A 25,567-nucleotide genomic window follows, 5' to 3' on the forward strand; every position below is an offset into this window, starting at 1 on the left:
AATAAATAAATAAAATCTTTAAAAATAAAAAAGATAGATAGAAGATCCTGTCTCTCCCCTCTAGTTTATAATCAAGACACAAGATGAGATAAGGCACATTATAATAATCAAAGACATAGATAAAGGAAGTAAATAAATAACAAAGGAAGGCAATGGAGGCCGCATGCCCAATAAAAGGCAGGAAAGGTGGGCATTAACACGACTCACAGGTGGGAGCAGTGATTGTGGAGCGGGGAAGCCTAGGAGAACTTCAGAAGGCAGTTTGGGCTTCTGTGGAGCCTGAAAGATGGGGGGCACTTAAGTAAGCAAGGAGGAGGAAGGAAGGCATTGCAAGCAAGAGGCATGGTGTAAGTAAAGGCCCTCAGATTGCCAATGGCTTCTTGGGGAGGAAGCAGAATGACCAGGGCCTGGTAGAAGGTAAGGTTGGAAGGTAGCTTGTGTTGTAAAGCAGAAAGACAGTCAGCCGGTGCGCCCCAGTCAAGCTGTCCAGGTTGCCTGTGGCTGCCGCCCATTCGGATTGGTCGGTACCTGAGCCATCCCAGTTATTAAATACCATCACCCCTGAGGGTAAGGTTGTGTAGGCACGGAGGCCAAAGCCAGCTCAAGACAGAAAATGCCAAGTTAAGGAGTTCAGATCTTATCTTCCCAACATTAGGGGCCAGTTAAGGATTTTTAACCAGATGACTAAACTGCCAAATGGGGTTACAGTGAGCTTGTGCTCGCGGTGAGGTGATAATAGGTCGGGGAGAAAGAGCTCAGAGGGGAGAAAGAGCTCAGAGGGGAGAACATTAGTGAGGGGGTGTTGTGCTAGTTTAGGCTGAAGCAATGATCATCTGGAAGGAGGTGGTAACAATGGGCATGGAAAAGAGGCCCCGAATGTGCAAGAATTCGCAAGCAAAGGCCCACTTATGTCTGCAAGCCCACGCCTCGCACAGTGCCTGACACTGAGTAAACAGTCTCCATGTGTTTACCAATAAAAAGGAACTGTGGAAATACTGTAAAGTAGATAGAGGTAAAATGGGCTGCCCAGGTATCTTAGGGAGAAACAGAGAATTAAGGGCTGGAAGTACCTTTAAAGCTCTCTACCGTAATCTCCACATTATGAAAGTTTGGAATATGACACTCAGAGAAGTTGTATCCTGCCTGCACATTCAAAGAACCTGGCTTGGATACCTTGTTACTAAGTTACTCCAGTAAGCCTGTAGGTGTTACTGTTGTTGCTGTTAAGATCTCTATTAATAAAAGCTTGCTATTTTGTCCACTGACTTTGAAATCTGCTCTTTTACTTTTATAACATATGTTGGGGGGAGTGTGGAGAGGGAGGAGGAGTTGGCTAGAACAGTTGTGAGAAGAGATGGGAGAAAAATGACGTCTGTAAACTGGTTTTCAGGACTTTTTTTTTTAAGAATTTATTTACTTATTTGACAGAGTGACAGCGCGCATGCGTGCGAGTGCAGAAGCAGGGGAAGGGGCAGGCCGAGGCCGAGGCAGAAGCAAGCTCCCTGAGGAGCTCCATCCAAGGACCCAGGATCATGACTTGAGCCAAAGGCAGATGCTTAATCCCTGGTTTTCAGGACTTTTCCTCAAAGCTTTGAAAAGATAATACTATCACTTGGGAAAAGGTGAGCAATTTCCTAAAGCAAATTTCCTAAAGCAGATTTCCTAAAGCAGAAAGAGGTAAGGCCTTTAACCTCTTAGTAGTATTTTTCAAACTATGGTTCAGTACCCATAACCAGGGCACAAAAACAAGGCAGGGTTCATGACCAGGATATATTTAAAATAGGATGGAATGGAATCAGTTGGATGGGATTGGGATAGAATGGAATGGAATAGAATAGAATAGAATAGAATAGAATAGAATAGAATAGAATAGAATAGAATAGAATAGAATAGAATAATAGAATAGATTGCATGGTTGGTAGTATGAGGTAATATTGTTTTATAAAACTTTTTTTAGCTCTAAGTGAGGGTGTGTGTGTGTGTTGAGATGGGAGGTAAAATGGGTTTGTTATTATGAGTCACAGTCAAAAATGTTTGAACTGTCCAATAAATATTTTTCTCAAAGTAAATGAAAACTTTCCAAATCAGTTGACAAAATATAGAATTCTATCAAAAGAAGAAAAGACAAAAACATTTACGTATGCATGTCCAGAAAACTTACTTTACTCTCCAACAGCTCTCTTCACCTAGCCCCTACATTCAGTCTCAACCTCACTTTTTCAACTTCTTAAATATTCTCCAAAGTCTTTCCCTTGACCATCTCTCTACACAAATGCATATTAGCAAATCCACAATATAGTGCAACTATTGCCTTCATGCAGATGGCTCTTAAATAGAGAATTTCTCCAGTGTTGCCCTGGTAAATGTTTAACAACAGGTTTTCTGGGGTTGGGGAGCCTTTATTTGTAGCATTTGTCACTTTTTGTGGTATAAATACTCCAAACATAGCCAAGCCCAGCTACCCGCATGACTTCACTGAACACAAAATTGGGAAGATATGCACATTAGCATATGTTACATAGTATTTCCATCATGCAGATGTATTGGGGAAATCACCCCAAGAGCATACATACTAGTAAAATGTAGTAAAAAGAATTAGGAGATTATGACTTTTAAGTATTTATTACCTTTTTTGAAATACAATATATTTAATTGTAGGTTTATAACATTTAATTTTTAATCATGTCTGTGTCTAACAACTGGCTCACGAAATTCTGCCTGACCTCTCCAGTAGGCCGGGGTCCCACGCTCTCCGCCACCTGCTGATCAACTCTACCCGGATCTCTTCCATAAGAAACCACAAACTTAACATACTGAAATCTAAACTCACTTTCCTCTTTGAATCTCCATAGCGCACACTTCTCTTCCCCTCTTGACTTCCCTATTTCTATGAATGGTGCCTCCAATAGCCATCCAATCAGTTGCTAAGTCTTGAAGGTTCTGCCCAGCCAGTGTTCTTCTGATCTACCCCCTCTTTTTCATTCCAGTTGAGTCACTGTCCTAGTCCAGACCAATTACCTGAACTCTTCCCCTTCATCTTCTTCTAACTACAGTCTATCTGACCATACTGTTAGATTAATCTTCCAAACACACAGCTCTGAAAATGTAGCTCTTGAATTCAACACACCACACTCTAATCCTCTAGTCCGGCCTTCAAAGCTCTCCTTGCCCCAGGCAATCTAGACAGCTCCTTGTTCCCTGTGCTTGGAATATGCCTTGTGATTACTGATCCTGTGCTTCTGCTCAGTTTTCTCTTCCTCTGGAACACCCTTCCCTTATCATGGAAAAACTTGTATATTTTAACCAAGACTCAGTTCAAATGGTGATGAAAATAGGCAGGTTGTTTGCCTGAGGAATATATAATTTGGAGGGTGGAAATGCCAAATGAGGTGCCAAACCCAGAAATCATTTAAAGATAAAAACGTATTTGGTCGGGCGCCTGGGTGGCTCAGATGGTTAAGCATCTGCCTTCGGCTGAGGTCATGATCCCAGGGTCCTGGGATCGAGTCCTGCATTGAGCTCCCTGCTCAGCGGCGAGTCTGCTTCTCCCTCTGCCTCTCTCTCTCTCTCTCTGTCTCTCATGAATAAATAAATAAAATAAAATCTTAAAAAAAAAAATGTATTTGGTCACTATCTAATACAGAGGTTCTATGAAACATGCACTAACATAGCACTTCCCCGATTGTTTTTACTAAAAGGTTTGTTGTGAGCTGACATGAAGTTTATCTCAAACCTATGGATTTCAATTCTATATGCTACAGCCGTCATTCATTAACTGAAATGATCAAGAATTGTCTGTACTGTAACCATTTGGTGTTTACTGTAACTATCTCTCTTTTAATAATGCTCTGAGCTAAAATGTGTTGAGAAGGTGAGGAGAGGTGGGCCGTAGAGACATGGAGCCCCAGAAGGCCGGTCTGTCACCACCACTGATTAAGCCTCATTTGTCTTTGGGACACTGACCACAGGTACTAAAGATCCACCACATGCTCAGGATTTCTCAACAGTCAGAAGCAAAAAAGCTGACATTTGTACCTTTTATACAGCTCTCTTCCTTTCAGCCATTCCCTGATGGTTAGCGTAAAGCAAAATGCTTTAAATGCTTGCTTTCTCACGGAGCAGAATCCTAGTGATGATCAGCAAGTGATAAGTGATTCCTTTCCTTTCAAGTTCAAATCTGAGGCTAAAGTTTAGCAGTAAAGGAAGAAAGAATAGGCTGCCACAGCCCTGTGGTCCCTGGCATCAACTTTCTCACAGACTTAAATTATTTTGGATTGGAGAGACTGAATCCTTAGCCGAGGAGAGGTGAAAGAGAATGAGGGGGGGGAATGTGATGAGAAACAACTGGCAAAGGTAAAAGTGTATTGAACCCTCTTCTCATCTCTCTTATATCAAGATTGTCAATGAGTTGTCTAGAAAACACTTCCATGAAAAACACTTGGGTACTTATTTAAAATGCAGATTCCTAGGCCCTACCTCAGACCTACTGAATCATAGTCTCTGGGGGCACTGCCTGGGACTGTATATTTTTCACGGGAACACTCAGTGTTTGTGATACACACTAAAGATCGAAGACCACTGTTCTTCAGTGCTGGCCAACTCTGGCCTGCAGGCTGGATATGGCCCTCAAGCTAAACATGTTTTTTATATTTTAAAAAAATTATTAAAAAAAAAAAAAAGAAGGAAAGAAAAGAACACACAATATAGCCCACAAAGTCTAAAACATTTACTATCTGGCCCTTTACAGAAACGTTGCTGACCCCTGTCTAATGCAATGCAAATAAAAGTCTGTATCTGAATTTAGCCCTATCCCAGCCCAGCCCCAGCTAAAATAACTGGTGTGGCAGATCTTAAAAAAAAAAAAATTAAAAGTGATGAAATATATAAAGTTCTTATCTAAAAATGCAGTTGTAATAATTACAAGTGGAGGGGAGAAATGTATAGTTATAGTAAACATTCTGTAACGGCTTTGAAAATATATTTTCATCTCTACAAGAATTTATAACTCCATTTGATTCTATCCTTCCATATACTTATCAGGTGGCAATATATCCCACCTTAGCCTAGTAAGAATCATTGCACACATATACTCTTTACTGGACTATGCTTATGTTACACATACGAGGAAAAATATACAACTTATCTCAAAATGTCTATCTGGGGAATGAAAATATAATAAATTCTCAATACACACAGAAAAACGATGCACAGGGGCGCCTGGGTGGCTCAGTTGGTTAAGCGACTGCCTTCGGCTCAGGTCATGATCCTGGAGTCCCGGGATCGAGTCCCGCATTGGGCTCCCTGCTCAGTAGGGAGTCTGCTTCTCCCTCTCCCGCTCTCCCCCTCTTGTGCTCTCTCTCTCATTCTCTCTCTCAAATAAATAAATAATCTTAAAAAAAAAAAAAAGAAAAACGATGCACAAAGTAAACAAAGGGAATAAAATTGAATTTGCTATCTTTCCACCTAAAAGGAGTTTAAGAATCATAGAGCAATTGTACCTCCTAATTATCTTGGGAAACATGAACTTATCTTCGGGAGGGTTCTTATACTCTGTGCTGAAGAGGCTCAGCTTGGGAATCACACCTGTTGGATTCATAAAGTAATCCCAAAGACAGAACGTAATTCCTTTCGGAGTAATTTCTACATGTTTGTTCTTTATTATTGTTTATTTTTGATACAGAGAAAGAAACTATTATAGAATCTACAAATAAATATTGGCTTTAAAAATATATTAACTTGCGGGGCGCCTGGGTGGCTCAGTTGGTTAAGCACCTGCCTTCTGCTCAGGTCATGATCTCAGGGTCCTGGGATCCAGCCCCACAGCAAGCTCCTTGCTCAGCAGGGAGTCAGCTTCTCCCTCTCCCTCTGCCTCTCCCCTCAACTCATGTTCTCTCTATCTCAAATAAATAAATAAAATCTTAAAAACAAACACTTTAAAATATATATATATATTACCTTGCAAGTGACTTGTCTTTCAGAACTGTGAACTGAAATATCTCACAGTAATTTTTGTTTCAGTGCTATTTTTTTCTCATGAAGAAAGTAATGTTAAAACCTTGCTAGCAACTAACATTTTTTGATAAGGATTTAAACTATATTACAATTTTTTTTTAAGAAACAAAGTTTAAAACACCAGATAAAGTCTTGAAACCTAGCATGCTTCACCATTTAATAAAATTATGACTCATTTCTGCAAGAAAATGCTTTTTTAGTAAGAAAAATGCTTTCTGAGCTAAGTTTAAACTGCCGCGGCACATGGGACACCCACAAACCCAGTCAGCAGAAGTCTCAAACTTATAAGATTAAAGAAAAAATAAATTAAGTGTGTACAGAGAATGAAAAAAAAAAAATCCCCAATGGTACAAGTCTATAAACGGAAGTAAAACTAAAACTCCCCTAAAATCCCCCAATCATCAATCCTTATAAATTCAGCACTTATCTTCTCCCTTTATTTCTCCAGGAGCCCCTAGTTAAATGAACACAAGACTTCAATGATTTTTATCTCGTAAAACAGAGTCCCCAGACTACCCTAAGCCCGGATACCGACCTCCGCATCACAAACCGCTTAATTTTTAAAACCATGCAAGCACACGTGGGGTTTCCTTCGTTTTTGGATTTTGCAGGTGTGCGATCCCGGGCGCGAGCTGCAGGAGTGGTGCGGGGGCCGAGGTGCGCGGTGGGCGCCGCCCGCGCCTGGCGGGGTGGGTGGGGCCGGGCGTGTGCCCGGGTGAGAGTGAAGTGCTAGTGACAACACCGAGGACAGTGCGGGCTGTGTGGGCTCCAGGGTCTCGGAGAGGAGTGAAAGCTCCGCCCGGATGCCCCATATGGAGCGGTGATAGCTGCAGCCCCACTTGGATTTAAGTGTCCTTTGTCATTAACAAGTTAAATTAGAGATATTAAAAACAAAAACAAAAAACAGCCAAACGTCCCGTGAAAACACATGCTCCCGTCCCCTACTCCTCCTCCCCAGCCCCCACTCCCCCATCTCCAGAGAGCTGAATTCTACACCCTGCCTAAACTCCAATCCCCCGAGCAGGAGTTTCCCCCTCCCCCCGGCCCTTGCCGCCCCCACGACAGCGAGTCAGAGCCCGGCGAACTCGGGCGCTGGTGCCTGGGACACGCCGAGTGGGGCGACGGTGGCGCGGCCGCCGGGGGGGGGGCGCGGTAGCAGCGGGACGTGGCGCTAGCCCGGGAGCGGGGTTTGCGCAAGAAAAGGCGCCGCCGCGGCCCCCGGCCGCCCCTCCCCGGCCCCGGGCTCCCCGCCCGCGCGCCGTCCGGGCCTCGCGGCGCGCCAGGCGCAGCGCGGCGGCGCGAGAGGCGAAGGGGAGCGGCGGCCCGGCCGGCCCGGCAGCCCGGCGGGCGGCAGCCAAGGCGACCGCGGAGGCGGCGGGCAGGGCGCGTGCGCACTGCAGGGGCGCCAGATTTGGCGGGAGGGGGAGTGTCCAAAGCTCTTTGTTTGATGGCATCTCTGTTTACAGAGTTTACATTTTAATATCAACCTGTTTCCTCCTCCTCCTTCTCCTCCTCCTCCGCGACCTCCTCCTCCTCCTCCTCTTTCTCCTGAGAAACTTCGCCCCGGCGGTGCGGAACGCCGCTGCGCAGCCGGGGAGGCACGCAGGCAGGCGGCGGGCAGCGGGAGGCGGCAGCCCCGTGCGGTTCCCGCGGCTCCCAGCTGAGCCCCGCGCCCGCCGCGCCATGGCCCGGAGACCCCGACACAGGTAACGGGGAGCCCGGACGGGCGGCCGCGGGCAGGGGCGCTCGGGGCACCGGGCGCTCGGAGAGCAGGTGGGAATGCGTTCCCGGATCTTCTGTGGGGCTGTCAGATCCTGCGAGGACCTAGAGCCTCTGCCTCTGCAGCAGAAGCCGCGAGTGAAACTGATGAATGGAAGAGCCTATGCGGGAAATATATCAGGACGTCAGGAAGCCTGCCCTGAGGCTCATTTTACAAGTTGCGCGGGGATACGTTTCTCTCTAGGGGGCAAAAAAGGCAGCCCCTTCCAGCCGGGGCCAGAGAGGTGCCCACCAGCCCCGGGGAGCCCACTAGGTCCCTGGCTTGATGCCGCGGGCGTCGGCGAGGGAGTCGCAGCGTAATTGGTGGATGCACTGCGATATGTTTGGACTTGGAAGTGCAGAGCATATGGCAGATATAGGGAAAATGCCGGATTGTTTAGTAGCTGCAGGTAGTTCCTTAAATTTCATTCATTCTTTATGGAGGCGAAGAAGAGCGGCAGCTGACAGGCGGCTGCAAGGAAGGTTTTAGGGAGGAAAAGGGTCTCTACATTGGCAAATTGTTTTAAGCCCTGGTTTTGAAAGCTCTCATCATAGTACTCTGGGAGGCTTTTATTTCTTACGCAAGCACTTCACACGCACTCACACGCGTCCGCGCTGCACATGTCCCCGCACTTGGGGAGGCTCTCGGCGGGATGATGGGTGAAGTCCCCTCACGTTGTGGCCGCACGGAGGGGAAGAGGGAGAGGAGGAGGGAAATGCTCGTCCGAACTGTCAGTCGCTGGCGCTCCCGCTTCCTCTGGTCTCTGGACTTCCCGGACTGGACGCGCCGGAGTTCCCTGCGGGCCGCCGGGTGCGGGGACAAGCTCAGCGGCCGTCACGGTTGCCACTCAACGGACAAGGACGGAGGCGGGCAGCACCCAAGGCCGCTGCCGCGCAACCAGGACGCAATCCCTCTTCGCTGGGGCAAGAGGTCCGGGCGTGGCGCGCACACGTGGACGCGGCTGAGGTTACCGCTCCTCTCCACGCCCTGCTCCCGCCGCCTTAGCTCGCCCGGGAGGAGGACGGGTGACGGGCCGACCCTCGCTCAGAGGTTCTTGGTATCAGCCCCTGGAGGCAAAGCAAATCCAACCCCTTTCCTTCGGGTTGTTTGCTTTTCATGTACTTATTTGTTTTTGAACTGGCTGTCGCTTGTCCCCGCGCAGCGCTAGGAAGTTGCAAGGAGCGTGGGTGTGGGCCTGGGCCGTGCAGCTGCACCCTCCGGCCGGGCCTGGCCAGGCAGGGAGCAGCGCCTAGGCATGGCTGGGTGCCGGAGAAAAAGGGAGACGACCTGCGGGGGTGGGGGGGGGTGCCTGGGCTCCCTAGGCCTCGCCCAGGGCCCGGCCACGCGGGGCGGGGTGCTGCCCCTGAAGTGGTTTCACCTTCGCCTTTGGGACTTAACAGCGGAGGCCACCTTTTTTTTTTTTTTTGAGAGCAGAAACTGGGAGGAGGAGAAGGAAGCTGGGAAGGGGTGCTGGGAGGAGGCGCGGTGGAGACTCGGCGCCCCGCGATCTCTGCTGGCCGGGTGGGGCGGGGCCGCGCAGGTTCCTTGCAGCTCCCAGGTAGCGGAGAAGGGTGGCGGCCAGGAGGGGCGGGAGCCTTGAACCTGCCTCAGGGGGAAGAGAAACCCGGCTGCGGGCTCAAAGCCGTTTCTTGCTGGGCGAGCGTCAGCTTGGCAGGGATTATTAACCAGGTCAGCGAAATGAGTCTGAACCCCTTTTCTAGAATCACAGTAGCGGCCACAAGACACTTCCTCCCGCTCCCCTCCCTCTTCCCAACCCCCAACACCTCTTTTCTTTTTCGTTTCTTTGCACGGTTTGTTTCCTTGACAGAATGTAATATTCATAGTTGTACTCTTGTAACCACACCAGGTCTAGCAGGTGGGGAGTCGAGTGCATCAAGCCTGAAATCAACCTTTGAAAGTCCTCTGACTGTTGAGTCTGAGAGCTTGTCGGAGCAGATAAAGGAAAAGTTATTTCAGGTCCTTAGTAGACATCTGTCATGCAATTTAGGCTACCGGGACAACTTAGAGCGAGGGCATCGCCTGCAAAGCTCAAAAGCTCGCCCGGGTGCCAAACCTGCTGATGGCCCCAGGAGCAGACTATGAGCAGCCCTGGGCTCGCCCTGCTCCCCTTATGGGGACCTGCAGAAGTCCCACACCACGTTTTCCCCCAAGACTCTGGTTTTGCTCATCTCTGCTTCTGTGCTGAATTTTGAAGAAGCAGGAAGACATGAAATCATCATTTATTAGCCCTGGAAAGTACCTCACTAATAGAATCCAAGCCCTTAGGTAAAGGCGAGGAACTGAGGTCCTGAGAGAGAGGAAGTGATTTGTCCAAGTCATGCAGGGAAGTGGAGGCAGAATTAGGACTGGCACCTTTGCCTCCAGAACTCTAGTCCTGTTTGATGCCTATCCTTTCTCACCTGACGTTGGCTGCCCCCTATGGGCCGCCGCATTTGTTGCTTGTTCCTGAGAGGTGAGCTATTACCAGGAGAAAGATGCCCAATTACTATTAGTTTGGAAAATGTAGTTTCTCACTTCTGAAAATCTCCAGATCCGGCCAAACCTAAAACGTTATAGTAAATGGAATCTGTGACTCCTTTTTCAGGTTACCCTGCCTTTCTGATATTTCATAAGGGTGCCACTTCATCTGGGGGCTTTCCAAGGAGTTCCCTGTGAATCTTTTGAAAGATGCCGACCTACAGCTCTAGGATTATGATATGTATATATTTATCTTCTGATGCTTGTGTTTTTTTATTAGCGGGAATCTATTGTATTTATTAATCAGTTGTTTAGAGCCTCTTGTTGACAGTGGGGAACAGGATGACACTCTTGTTTAAAAGAATAGATAATAAAAAATGATTGTAGATTATAAATACAGCTTAGAGAAGTACAGCTTAGGGATCTCTTTTGTGGTGGCATTTGGAGTTTGGGATCACATCCTACTTGTCACCATGCATCCTGGACTTACAGTTTATGCCCAAAATAATAGTTTTAAATTATAAGTACCTCAAATTCAGGATTTTTGGAAAGCACTTTTGCTTGACTTGTAAGGGGTGAGTAATATATACTTGTAAGTTAGTTTGGGAAGACAAAACCTGTGTAAAAATCATAACTGGCACTATGATGTTGCTCTGTGTCATTATTTTATTCTCAGTTTGGTGGATTTCTCAATATTACAATGAAAATTTTTAGGGAAGTTTCTAAGAGTCTAATTTAAGATATTTAAGGCACATTTATATTATATTAATATATTAAGATAGAATTTAAGATAACATATCTTATGTTTTATAAGTAAAATTACAACTAAAAGTAAACTATAAATTTTACTGGCTGTTAACATTACTGTCATCTATTTGGTATATGATTAATAAACACTAAGTGTAGAATTACTTCAAAAGTCATCAAAATTCAGAGTTTTGGTCTACTAGGTAAAAGAAAAGGCTCTCTTCAAAACACTAATGCATTTTGGGGGAATCCCTTAGTTTTGAGTTAGGTACATCTTAAGAGATGTCAAATACCATTCAGTCAGAAATAGGAAAAAACAACAACAACAACAACAACAACCAAAAAAGTAAGTAAGAGTGTGACTACCAAGTGGCCTAATTATTCATTTAGTTACTTAGGAAACTGACTGTTGTCATCGGGGCCACAAGTTGGATCAACTGGCCTGCAGTTTTGATCTGTTGGATATTAATGTTGTGTACAAAGCAGTCTGATCACTCGATGGCCTTATCCTTCCTCGGGTTTTGTAAATCCTTTCCTTTTACATTCTCTTAATCTTCTCATCTTTAAGGGATGACTATAATTGTATTGTTGGGCGTATTACTTCTTGAATTTTTTTTCTCTTAATAAAACAGCAGCCCCATTGGAGTAACATCATTGAGTTGCTTGTTGTTGTGGAGAAATAGTATTTAAATGATGTGATGTATGCCAAAGATTTTTAGCGTGTGGTTATATAAAGGAAATTGGCTCTTGTTTCTTCTATTGTCCTTAACATTAAGTTTTCAACTTAAACCTTCATTGGTTGGAAGGTTGCCAAATGTGTAACTTGTCACTGGCCTAACAGTCTCAGCAGGTTTAAACATGTAGAGCAATAAGAAAGTGCCAGGTCCTTGGCCGTATCTGTGGATACCACTAACAGCAGAACCAGTTTACAATACTAGAGCAACAGAATGCAGAAAACAATCTTGTGCAAGTTTTCAAAATGTTATCCTCATAACCTTTGAAAAGATTGAGTTTTCATGTAAATTTTGCTACCCAGTAGTTTAAGTCTTCTGGTTTCAGCCCACGTCTGCCCATTTTTTATTTCTGCAGCATATACAGTAGTGACGAGGATGATGAAGACATTGAGATGTGTGATCATGACTATGATGGGCTGCTGCCTAAGTCTGGAAAGCGTCACTTGGGGAAAACTAGGTGGACCAGGGAAGAGGTAACTAATCATGTTATCAAAACGTGGAACAAACCTAGGGTGTATCAATTTATGAAAAAAAATGTTTCAGCTAAACTACAGGTGCTCAAACTCATTAGCTGGCTCTTTGAAGTCTTACCCTGGCCTGCCCAGGGCAGCATGCTGACCTCTCACCACTCCCCCAACGTGTACACTATACCATCTGCTTCAAAACTCTTCATAGTTCTTTGAATGTCCCCTCCTTCTCACTTCAGGTTTCATCTGTGTTTTTCTCTCTGCCTATTCTGTTCTTGTCCTTCTGCTGCACTACTTCTTACTACTTTTTTATCACCTGTGAAGACATCACCTTTTCTGTGAGGTCCTCCCTGGATTCCCCAGGCAGGTCGGATGCATCCTCCAGGCATTGGATACACATTCTTACTTATGACTGCTGTAACATGAGTGCCTCCCCCAGTAGACTGACAACAAATCTGAGGGCAGGGCTAAATGTCTATTCCTTTTTGTGTTCCCTGAGCCCAGGATCGCTTGACACAAAGGAAGATATTAATAAGTGTTCTCTGTGCAAATGAATGAATTGCTATTTCCCAAAACAAAAGTATGAAACAAAATACTCACAGAACTCATCTTGTCATAATGGATTTAACATTTGTGATGTATATTTCACAGAGCCATATACATGAATGTCTATTCTAACAGCTTTCAGTGATGGATGGAGATGTGTCTTCTTCCCACCTTTCTTTTTCTGCTAGCTTATCAAAAGCTTGATCTTTGTACAAATGGAACAATACTTAAGGAGCAAAATTATTAATGTATGAGGAAAATTGCTTTTTCTTTAAAGTTTTCCAAAAAATTTGCAACTGATTTTAGAAGATTTTACGTTAGAATAAATGATACTAACTCTTCTTCTGTTTCATTCTACCCTACTTCACTTAAACCAGAGCCCCTCTTGATAGGCAGGTGGGATTTCCAGTGAGCTCCATAGGAAATGCATAGTTTATCTATGGAGGTTGTGATCTTAGATGATCCTGAGAGATATAGAAGTTCTGTTGTTAACACTGGTTTCCTAATTCCTGTGTCTGTGTCCTACGAGGACCCACGTTGTGTGTGAAAGTTACCTTTGCAGAAACGTGGGGGTTCTTTTTCACTTGAAGGAATGTGTTTAGAAAGACACTTGTGAACTGAAAGATTTCTCCCTGATGTTTCATGTCTTCAGTGTTCTGATAAGTTTGGCCTCCTTTAAATTGTGAATATATTGATGCAAAAATGAAATTATTTTCTTACATTATCCATGCCTTCGGTGGGTTTCCGTAGTGTAGTGGTTATCACGTTCGCCTCACATTATCCGTGCCTTCAAATTTAATCTAAAAAGTGATCTTCCATTTTTTGCATGAAAGAGGTTGAACTAGCTAAATGTTAAAATAGAACTTGAACCGTTTCTTACTCAAGATCCTATTTATTGTCATAGTTAAATGTCTATTGACTCTAACATTGGAGTTCATTATTTTATTTCCCATCAAGCAAAACTTTTAATAGTTATCATATATTAAACATTCAGTGAGCCAGGCATTATGTTAAATGTTTTGCATAGCTACTTCATGTAATCCCCAAAAAACCACATTGACATCAGCACTCCCACGGCATAGAAGACAATATTAAGGCCCAGAAAAGCAAAACGATATACCCAAGCCCATCTAACTAGTCAATAGCTGAGTCAAGTTTCAAACTCTGGTCTGTCAGACTCTAAATATATCTATGCTTTAAACCAGTATATTACATTAATATCTGTTGTATTTGGATATTTTTGAGGGTTTTTTTCTGGATTGGATTCTTGGATTGGCTCCATTTTACTCTTAATTGAATAAAGTTATACAGTAAATGACTGATATCCTAGGATTAACTTTAAATGTCTTAGGATGAAAAACTAAAGAAGCTGGTGGAACAGAATGGAACAGATGACTGGAAAGTTATTGCCAATTATCTCCCGGTAAGTTTGTAATTTTTTCTCTCTATAAAAGGAACCCAGCATTTATGTCCTGGGAGAGGACATTAAGACATTACACATTCGCTCATATACAAGAAGTAGGGGGAGAACTGCCTCATCCAAACTTATAGTTTATAGTTTATATTGTAATGCATATAACTGGGGTTTCTAAATAGATTGTTAAAGGATTTTTACAACTTTTTTTTTTTTTTTAAACTTTGCCTCTTGTTTTATCTTTTTATTTATTAGGATAATGTAAATTAGCTTTCTGATGACTTGTTATATGGTAGGATGACAAAACTCCTGATATTTTCAAGTTAGCTTCTTTTAAATTTCCTATTTATTTCGATGGCCATACTTTTGATACCCTGGCTGAAAATTTTGGTTTATCCTCTTTGACTTACCCTACTTCCCATCTCCTACATCCAAGCAGTGACTATGGAATCTGGAATTCCTTTCTCAGTCAGCCCCTTCTTTGCATCCTCGTTGCTGTTCCAACAGGTTCGGCCCCCTTCCCTCTTCTCTGGACACTTACAGTGGCTTCCTAACTGGCTTCCCTGCCTGTAGCCTTCCACTCTTCCATCCATCCCAAACGTTGTTGGCAGATGGAGCTTCCTAAAATGCAGCTGTCCCTGAACTTTTCCAAATCAACAGCAGTGACATAGAGTCTCACAAATTAAGTACACTGCCCCGACCTGGCACCCAGGGTCCTTCCACATGGCCCCAACATACAGCTCCGGTTCTGTTTCCTACTTCCTCTCTGTGAGCAGGTTTCGTTGAATTCATTTCTGCTTTCCCTCCTTTGGGCTTTTGTCTCTGGTGATGTCACCTCCTAGAATGTTCCATCCATCCTCCCAAGTCCCTATCAAGAGCTTTCCCAGACTCCTCCTTAGGAAACATCATTTCTCCTCCTAAGGAGATGCTTCTATTCTCAGCCCAATATCATTTTGCTTTGGTTTCTTCTTGCGTGTGAATCAAATTCTGCCTTCTATTAGTTAATTATATATATTTGTCTTTTTTTTTTTCTTATAAGATTACACTCTCTTGTAACGTAGGGCCTCTCTTTATTCATCTTTGTTCTGCAATATTAATACCCGAGGCCCTAAATTGAAGTACATCTCTTAGTTTGAATGGGAAGCAAACTTTAGTCACTTAGAGTAGGTTTCCATGAAAGCCTGACCTTCATGTGGAATCACTAACAAGTCTTAGTCTTCGTCCGTAGAGGTACTTCCACGGGCTGAGGATAAGGTTAAGGTAAATTGACAGCGATATGTACAGTATAACAGTCCTTCAGTTCATATGGCAAATCTAATTTTAGATGCAATTTTGATATATTCTTTGTATATTTTTTAACTGTAAGTAATGAGTGATAGGTAGGCTCTCCAAACATGCCCTAAAATGCTCCTGAATGTGTGTCTTAAATGTTCCTGAATGTGTGTATTGTCCATGTATGTTTCATACTATAACAAAGTCTTCATGTGCTTATCACATCATATCTATATGACAGCTCGTGCTTTGTTATTTGTCTAGAATCGAACAGATGTGCAGTGTCAGCACCGATGGCAGAAAGTACTAAACCCTGAGCTCATCAAGGGTCCTTGGACCAAAGAAGAAGATCAGAGAGTAAGTTCTTTCCTCATTGGTGTGTGAATCACAATTCAGAATATTCCCAAGACATCTTTATTGAATGTTTGCCAACTTGAGGAAACAGGTAAAGTGTCAGGAAGCAGAGGACTCTATTCCCATATTTCCAATAAATGAAAGCAGATTCTTAGACATTTTCTAAAGATCTTGTAACACTGAAGAATGATTACACTGAGTCATTACATAACATTAAAACATAGGTTATTTTTGTGTGTTTATCTGAAGGTGATAGAGCTTGTACAGAAATACGGTCCGAAACGTTGGTCTGTTATTGCCAAGCACTTAAAGGGGAGAATTGGAAAACAATGTAGGGAGAGGTGGCATAACCACTTGAATCCAGAAGTTAAGAAAACCTCCTGGACAGAAGAGGAAGACAGAATTATTTACCAGGCACACAAGAGACTGGGGAACAGATGGGCAGAAATCGCAAAGCTACTGCCTGGACGGTAATAATATGTCAAAAAATATATTGATTGGGAAGAATGAGGGAGTGGGTATTGAACATTTTGTTTTAAATGTATGGTGAGTGAATTATATTCCAATGATCGTAAGTGTTTCATTAGATATGCAAGATCCATAGGTTTTAAAACTGGAGGAGCTCTTAGCATTTCTCTGGTCGAGGACTTCCAGAATCCACCCAACAGTGAGCTCTGGGCCAAGTCATTGAACTTTCCTCAGCTTCCATTGCCCCATTTGCAAAATGAGTAATAGCCTACTTCCCAGGGCCAATGTTAGTATCAAACAAAATGAACGCCGAAGCACTTTGTAAACTATAAAACTCTAAACACATAGCAGGAAACTGAGGATAGACTTTCTGTCGCTGTTCTGAGTTCATGCAGCTGGTGAAGTGACCAGAAGCTCAGCTGTCATTTTCCTGTTGCTAGCGTTCATTTCATTATACCACTTGGCTTCATTTTTCTTCCTTTGAAGAAATAAATAGAGTATTTCTAGAATTATCATACTGCTTCCAGGTTTTTAAATAAGGTCAGTGTTATGCTTTCTTTTAATGCACAAGGCACAAAAATGACCTCATTATGAGGGATACCTGTAGATGCTCATTTTTGTCCCAATTACCCCACTGGAATAGTTTATAAACACATTTTCTTTAATTTGGAAAATACTTTTCATTATAAATCTTATGTAAATAATGTAAGATAAAAAATATTTAATAAATTTTATTCTTGAGCTTCAAAATTGGAGAAAGGGTCCTTTCAAAGAAGGCCCTGGCTCTGATGGTTGATGTAGTGTTCTTGTGTGGCATTCCAGAGCATTTCCTCTCGCATGGAGGATTCAGCATCAGCTCAGAGAATCCAAGAGGTTGACGAACAGAGGCCTTTTCTCCCATTTGGCCTGAGAGGATATGCTGTTGATTCTTGTAAAAATTTAAGGGGCGATTGAACTTCCTCTTTCTTTAGCATACGTTCCCCCACCCCCATCAAAAGAGTAAAAGGGAGGCTTAAAAGAGTTTTGTTTTGTTTTGTTTTTAATTGAGAAACTGTTTTCCTGAGAATTGAAAGACTTTAGTAAAAATGCTTTGCAGTTTGCAAATATATCAGGACTTGGCATCTTTCCCTTCTGGATCCCATTCTCCATTCTCACCTCTGGTTATAGAACAGTTTGAGGTGGATGTCAAGAGGTGAGAGTTTCTTTTTTTTCTTTTTCCTTTTTTTTTGACTCAAAATTTCTGGCTAGTGCCATTTGAGATAAAGAGCAGACAGTGAGGCAGTAGCCCATCATTATCATTCACCAAACTTTACTGTGTGCGTGTTGTGGTGGGCAGGCCCTGCTGGGCCACAGTCAAAGGAGCACTTTTCTAGAACCGCTGGTCTCTAAGTTGTATTAGAGCCTTGGACCATGAACAGTCAGAATAAACTTGAAGGGTGGTCGCACTGAAAATACTCTTTTATCAAGGAAACAAAGTGGTTAAAATATTTAAAAACTCTAGAAGTCCACGTATGTTCCCTATGGGGTAATGAGAAAAATCTATGGATTTTCAATTAGGTAGTAGAAGAAGCATGATTTTTCAGAGGTCCAGAAGACTAAAGCAATTAAAACAACAACCACCCCAAAAGACCAGAAGAAAAGGTCTCTGTTCGAAAGAGTTTTCTGTCCATTAACTCTAATCTGAATTGAAATTTTTGTTTGTAAAATTCTTATGTGATATATTTCTGTGCAGAACTGATAATGCTATCAAGAACCACTGGAATTCTACAATGCGTCGGAAGGTCGAGCAGGAAGGTTATCTGCAGGAGTCTTCTAAAGCCAGCCCACCAACAGTGGCCACCAGTTTCCAGAAGAACAGCCATTTGATGGGTTTTGCTCATGCTCCACCTTCAGCTCATCTCCCACCAGCTGGCCAGCCCTCAGTGAATAATGACTATTCCTATTACCACATTTCTGAAGCACAAAATGTAAGCCATTTCTGAGAATTTAGTTTACTTAGAGAGATGGTGATTTTAGCTCCAGGTAGAAGTAATAATACCTCACACTTTTATACTTTTCAGAGAACTTCCATAAACATGATCCCCTTTGATCCCCACCTACAGCCTTTGAGGTAGATAGGGGGAGGTGTTGTTATCGGGGGCACATCCCCAGAAGCCAGGAGGTTAAGTGATCTGCAAAGAGTTGCACAGCCCACAGTGAAGACTAGAGTCCAGGTTGTTGGATTTTAAGTGCTTCAGATCAGATTAGCTTTTGAATGTAAATTTACTTAACAAGCTCTTGCTGAAGCAGAAGCAGGGAAGAAGATGTATTTTGGAGCTGTTGTGTTCCTCTTCCAAAATGAAAAATGAACGTAACATTAAACTTAAAGAGGAGATTGTTTGACACTGCAGTTCAACAAGTTTGATTCTGTAAATTTGATTCTGGTAGTGATCTAGCAGAAACGTCTTAACGTATTCCTTCCGGGCATGTTTACCTCCTTACTCTGGGTCAGGAGCAGGTTTGTGACACCATTTTCCGACGTCTTCTTTCATCCTCCTTTGGATCAGTGTGATTCCTTCCTAATTGCCAGATATTTCTATTCAGGGAAAAAAAATTCCATAATGGTTGGGAAAAGAAAAGGAGAATAAAGACAAGATCAATAAACTTTAATCTTACAACTAACAATAACAGATGGTGAAACTTAGCCAAGAATGTGGAGCCCATATGCAAATTATATTCAAAATATATTGCTAAATAATTTTTACTCTTCTCTATCTGTTCCATTCATTTGACTACAGACTTTCCAGAAAAGTCTCAGGTGAATGAACTATCATAGGTAGTTCTGGGCTCTTTACTAAAACTCATGATTATTCCAAGAAAAATATTTCTATTATAAACAGCTAGAGCCATCAGTTTTTCCCATTATGACTTCTTTCATACATTCATGAATGCTTTTTAGGTTATATTTTTCATTGTGTTTTTCTCTAATTAAGGAATACTTCTCATCAAGATCAATGAGCACTTTCAATCTCTTTATGTTGCTTAAACTGCTTATTTAGCCATTTTTAAAGGCCTGGCTAAAATTTCAAATTAGAGGATGTTTTTTTTTTCTTCTCTGTGCGTGTGTGAACTTTATCAGTAGAGTTTTGTTTTGTTTTGTTTTTCCTCAGTCCTAGAGCAAAACCTCAGGAAGCCAAGTGCCCTAAAGCCTGTGTGACCATGAATGACACGGCCTTTGTTTGTCTGCCTTTTTGATCTAGGTCTCCAGTCATGTCCCATATCCTGTAGCGTTACATGTAAATATAGTCAATGTCCCTCAGCCTGCTGCTGCAGCCATTCAGGTAAGATCATTTGAAGACCCTTTCATAAAGAAACTCATTGGCTGTTCAGAGCAAACTTTTTTAAGACATGCTTTATTTATCTAAACACTTATTTTCACTTGCCCAACTGAAGTAAAAAAAAAAAAAAAAAGGAATAGTGGAGAGGTGGGTGGAGTTCTGGCCAACAAGCTACCAATCTTCACTTCTAGAGCAAATTTGCTCAGGAATTCTCTGGTTCTCTGATGTTATCAGCTGAACCAGCACATCAGTGAGTGCCCACTCGAGCCTCAGATTTCGCATCGCCTCCCTTATGTCTGGAATAACCCTCACAAAGCTTTGTACAATGGCAGGATTCAGTTAGTGTTGGTTTCACGCTGAGGCTCCTGGGGCCCAGTGGTCCTTCATGACTGGGGGCCACAGCCATTGTATCTGCAGCTTCCAATCAGGCCCTTGAATTTTTTTCTCCCTTAACTTTTAATTTCAGAGACACTATAATGATGAAGACCCTGAGAAAGAAAAGCGAATAAAGGAATTAGAATTGCTCCTCATGTCGACTGAGAATGAGCTCAAAGGACAGCAGGTGCTACCGGTAAGAAGAGAACCGTGTGCTTGAATGGGGGGACAGCAGCTTCACCCCAGTGCCCTCTGTCTCTTTTCCCTTCTCTTCTAACTGTTACACTAATCAAGACTATAGATCCATTAACAGTGTTGGAAGAGAAGTCGCTTGTGCTAAAATGCGTTTGGATCCCAACATATATTGACCAAATTGGAAGTAGCCCTTTCGTGTGGCAAAAGAAATGCAGAGTCCACTTGTGGTGGCCACCATCGATTTTCTTGTTTTCTTGGGACTGTTATCCATTCAAACACTAACTAACAGATATAAATGAATGAAAATCTGCAATTTTTACAAAACTCTGTATCTCTCTGGTACCTATTCATTTGACGCTTTTTCTTTTTCTATTATTTTTCTTAACCTAGATTTCCATACTTTCATACCACTACTGAATTTTGACATCCTTTCTTGGTGGTTGAGCTGCGAACTGAGAAAGCATGTACTTTGTAACCTATGTAGTTTTTTTTTTTTTTTAAGATTTTTATTTATTTATTTATTTGATAGAGACAGCGGGAGAGGGAATACAAGCAGGGGGAGCGGGAGAAGGAGAAGCAGGCTTCCCACCGAGCAGGGAGCCTGACACGGGGCTTGATCCCAAGACCCTGGGATCATGACCTGAGCTGAAGGCAGACGCTCAACGACTGAGCCACCCAGGCGCCCCAATGTAACCTATGTAGTTAAGCAACAAGGAGAATAAAAGAGATGTGATACCCAGTAGGGATTCTTAGGAGTGGATTCCTTTGGGGTTAAATAATAAGATAATTATGTGCATATGTTAGCTCGACCACTTTTTAACTTTAGTTCATGTTTTGCAATGTCCCCTGTTGCGTGGTCATGCTGAAAGGAGACTTCGGTTAATGTGCTCTTCTGCTTTCCTAACCACGTTGATTTGGCAGCCCTTCAGTGCATCAGTGCAATCGGTAACATTCAGAGGGGATAGAAGCAACAAGAACATATGCAGATAAACTCTAACTCTGGAGTCCCCTGGCCTTTCTGTAGGTTAGAAGGAGAATAGGACAATTCTTATTCGCAGCAGCCATGTATGGCCTTTTGGAAGGTATGTTAAAGTAGATCTTGAAGCTAGTCCATGTGAGACTTGTACTTTGTGATACAGTCCCTCTGTTTGCAGTTTTAGCAAAATGATGACAGTGAGAGTACTCACGGAGGTGACAGACCGTAACACTATTAAAAAGCAGGGTCTTGCATCGATAAAAGGAAACATCTTGACAACTGTTTCATAGGCGCAAGTTTTGGATGATGCAACTACTTTTATCTTTCCTCCAACAGCATCTGATACCTTGTGCAACTTCATTGCTAAGTTCCTTCTCCCTTTCTTCTCCCCGCTCTTTCTTTATTCCCCTACCCCCCGCCTTAGACCCAGAACCACACGTGCAGCTATCCCGGGTGGCACAGCACCACCATCGCTGACCACACCAGACCTCATGGGGACAGTGCACCTGTTTCCTGTTTGGAAGAACACCACTCCACTCCATCTCTGCCTGTGGATCCTGGCTCCCTACCTGAAGAAAGCGCCTCTCCAGCAAGGTGCATGATCGTCCACCAAGGCACCATTCTGGATAATGTTAAGAACCTCTTAGAATTTGCAGAAACACTTCAATTTATAGATTCTGTAAGTAGAATTGTTAAGGCAAGTTAATGTTTTTGAAGGTGAATTAGAAAACCCATTTCTCAAATGATTGCCACTTTCTGTAGCAAATACCATGTTACTATCATATATTAATGTAAAAGTATGATTTTAGCCTTTGCATATATGTTTTTTCAGAGATCTGAATTCATAGACTACCCAGGTAAAAGGTAGCTTTTCACGCATTTCCTTCAAAATGCATATTTTTGACAATAGTAAAGTTAATGACCTATAAGTAGATCCTGGGTTACGGGATGATGTTTGAGTTATTTTTAACTTATTTTACTTTGTTACTTCTTTGTGTTTCTTCAGAATTGTGCTTTGCTTTCGGATAGCACATTAAGAATTGGGTTTACTCAGAACTTAAAGCAGTCTTTCAATGTATTTGAAGTAGTAAGGAGTTCATTGGTGGTACATGGCTCTTGCCACAAAACATTGATTATTGATTACCAGCCCCATTTGGTTCACTAAGACAAACCATCTTTAGTGAAACAGATGTGAGTGCAGGACCTAAAAAGTAGATACTCGGTTCATTTCCTTTGTCACTAAAAAGCATTTACTGCATATCCATCAAATGGGATGCACCTTGCCAAAATGTGCCATCTGGAACAGGTTTCCTTTTTGCTTTGGACTGCATGCAAATGAGAGAGTACCGGGGGTGGGAGCGGGGTTGGGGGGGATATCCCTGCGGCACATATGCAGGACCGGCCTGCAGGCAGCACGGGGGACCTGCCATGCAGTGTACCAGAACAACTGTGAATCCTGAAGCTATTTCTCAAGAGGGCCAGGTGTTTTGTCCAACGTCAGCGTCTCTTTCTCAGCGCTGTGTTTCAGGTGATGGCACACAGCACGCACACACCGTCTCAAAGTTCTGTGCCTCCCACATTGTTTCAGGATTCTTCAGCATGGTGTGATCTCAGCAGTTTTGAATTCTTTGAAGAAGCAGATTTTTCACCTAGCCTACATCATGCAGGCAAAGCCCTACAGCTTCAGCAAAGAGAGGGCAGTGTGACTAGACCTGCAGGAGAGCCTAGCACGAGGGTGCACAAACTCAAGTTGAATGAGGGTTCACTTGACCCACTCAAGTCCTTACCTCCTTCGAGGCACAGCACAATTCCACTGGTCATCCTACGAAAAAAGCGGGGCCAGGCAAGCCCCTTGGCCCCTGGAGACTCTAGCTCCTTCGTATTTGCTGACATCAGCAGCTCAACTCCCAAGCGTTCCCCTGTCAAAAGCCTACCCTTCTCCCCTTCGCAGGTAGAGCACGATTTCTGCACAGCTATTACTAATTTTCAACAGCCACTCGAGCCTTAATAATCTAGAAACTAATCCTTTGGAACAAATGACTAATTACTGTTGCCCTCACTGATTTCGTTCCATCGTTGAATCTAGCTGTTGCTAAGTCATACTGCCTCCCAAAGTTTGAGCTGTCTATAGGCTGACTGATGATTTTGTCATAATTCTCTTTTCTTTTTGGTGATCTGAAACACTGTTAGTTGCATGGGATGTGCTTTTATATCCTCCAACACTAGAGTTTTAACATTTCTATCCCTTCCTTTTCTCCCAACCCTTTCCTCTGCTTAAAAACTTTAGCAGATTTTTCCTGTCTGTTTGTTCACTTACTATTTTGTGATTCACTGACCCAGGGGAGGAGGGAACCAAACTATGTTTGGAGAGCATTTGGGTTGCAACCAGAAACTTAAAGGTTCTGATCCATCCTTAGGTGGAAAAGTTTTGGGAAAGCATAAGGAAATACTCAAAGAAAACAACTTATGTTTTAATTTTAATTTCTCAACATTGGCTTTTTTGAGTTACGCCATACTATTTTATCAACACGGTTTTTGCCATGAATATTCTCATTTCATAGAGTTTTTAAGGCATGGAAACTATAATTCTTGTCAAAGACTTGTATTCCTTGATTGCTAAACTAATTGAAGTTAATAGATAATTTGGCACTTTAAAACATTTTTCCAATTATATGTCTGTTGAGTTTATTTTAAGGACAGCTTTAAGTATGAACAAATGAAGCACCCACCCAAAAAATTATCTTGTCATTTGCTTGTATCTTCCAAATTGTGTTCTGGAGAATATTAGTTCTGCAAGACTTTAGTAGTAGATGTTCCAGAAAAAAATCTAAGAATATAAGTTTGGGAAACACTAAGTCACAATTAAAATTGGTTTCTTTACTGCAGAACCTCTCCAGAGTTTTTAATACACTGTTGTGCATTATGAATTTCCAGGAGATTATGATATGTATGTTTCCCAAACTTACTTTACCTTGAGACTTTCTGAGGAACACCTATTATTTCCCCAGAACAATGCATTCTGAGAAACACAGCTTATTATTCAAGAATTTTCCACATAATGCAAGCCTTCTATCATAATAGTCATAGATCATTAAAGAGAAAAAACAGCATGAAAGAAAAAAAATAATTATTTTCCAAAAAATCACTTTAAGGCTTTAATCTTAATAAAGAGTGCATGTCATTCTCTTTAATGGCAAACAGCATTTATTGAGAATATTTTCATAGGATGTTGCAAGTTCTTCAGCAGTGACCCTAGATTTTATTTCTTGGAAATTACACTCCAAATTGCACTCCAACTGAAATAAAACAATACCCTGTCCAACACTACGTGCTTGTTAACATCTTTATTATTTTACATAGTGGGTCAGTAAAACATACTTGCCTGTTATCGTGGTGTGATTTTTAAGTTGGGCTGAATAAGAATCACTGCTTAAGTAATTTTTTTCTTTCTTCCCATATTTAGTTCTTAAACACTTCTGGTAACCATGAAAACTTAGACTTGGAAATGCCTTCTTTAACTTCCACACCTCTCAATGGTCACAAATTGACTGTTACAACACCATTTCATAGAGACCAGACTGTGAAAACTCAAAAGGAAAATACTATGTAAGTCCTTGGTTCAAGAATAAAATTATTTTTCCTTATTTACTTATATTTAATTAATGGAATATAGCCCCCAAATGTCTGACACATTTGATGTATCTAATCATGTATATTCTCACATTGACTGTATCTGTCCTAGGTCTGTTAAAACTACCTAGGGGGGTCAAGTCAGTAGATAAACTAGATTACGTTTTGTAGTTCACTTCAAAATGTCCTATTTAGAAGGACTATGTAGGACCACATGCAGAGGTAGTCCTCATATAACTTTTCCATTCAGTTGATCTGTTTGCTCGGTAAGGCTTTTTCTTCTTCACTGAAGACAAGATTTTCAACCTCCTTTCCTCTCTGATAATAAAATTCAGAATAACAATGGTATGGTTCTTTACTTAGTTCATATATTTTAATCTTATGTTTCCTTTTTGAAATTTATCTATAGATAGGACTTCTTCTAAAATCCCCAGGAATAGCATATGATCAGAAGCCAAGGAGTGATTAACCAATGTTTATATTCAAAAAAGACTTACCCAATTCAAAGAAATGGCAGAGAACATCAATATGAATTATAAGAAACCTTTAAAAAATGATATCTTACAACTTCCAGTTACAATAAGTACATTTTAAAAGGTTAACCTATGTTTTCTCTTGTGGGCCTGTTTTAATGAATAGATCAAATTGATTTGTAAATGACAACAGATCTTTACAATGTTTATAGTCATTATAAAAACCTGGGAGCATTGTATGTGTCTCCAGACGATTAAAGAAAGATGAAAAATAGTTTAATGCTCTTAGGAGTATCATATTTTGAAGTATTTGGTAATATGGGATGTAAATATTACCTTTTTCTTAATAA

General features: G+C 42.1%; 1 protein-coding gene across 2 annotated transcripts in view; it reads left to right on the forward strand.

The window, feature by feature from the left end:
- The first annotated feature begins 7,441 nt into the window (after positions 1-7,441).
- MYB (MYB proto-oncogene, transcription factor) overlaps positions 7,442-25,567 on the forward strand; it is a 35,292-nt gene continuing 17,166 nt past the window's right edge. The window contains exons 1-11 of one of the 2 annotated variants that reach the window (XM_064598124.1): positions 7,442-7,718; positions 12,086-12,203; positions 14,095-14,166; positions 15,694-15,786; positions 16,033-16,253; positions 17,984-18,218; positions 19,491-19,571; positions 20,035-20,139; positions 21,539-21,793; positions 22,703-23,065; positions 24,578-24,720. In XM_064598124.1, coding sequence (XP_064454194.1) covers positions 7,696-7,718; positions 12,086-12,203; positions 14,095-14,166; positions 15,694-15,786; positions 16,033-16,253; positions 17,984-18,218; positions 19,491-19,571; positions 20,035-20,139; positions 21,539-21,793; positions 22,703-23,065; positions 24,578-24,720 — 1,709 coding nt within the window. In that variant the 5' untranslated portion in view covers positions 7,442-7,695. The remainder of the gene's footprint in view (positions 7,719-12,085; positions 12,204-14,094; positions 14,167-15,693; positions 15,787-16,032; positions 16,254-17,983; positions 18,219-19,490; positions 19,572-20,034; positions 20,140-21,538; positions 21,794-22,702; positions 23,066-24,577; positions 24,721-25,567) is intronic. The other variant, XM_064598123.1, reaches the window with a different exon arrangement.

The sequence above is a fragment of the Mirounga angustirostris genome, unplaced genomic scaffold, assembly GCF_029215605.1.
Source record: "Mirounga angustirostris isolate CCGP_5_RB_7025 unplaced genomic scaffold, mMirAng1.0.hap1 SCAF_8, whole genome shotgun sequence".
NCBI classification, from domain to species: domain Eukaryota; kingdom Metazoa; phylum Chordata; class Mammalia; order Carnivora; family Phocidae; genus Mirounga; species Mirounga angustirostris.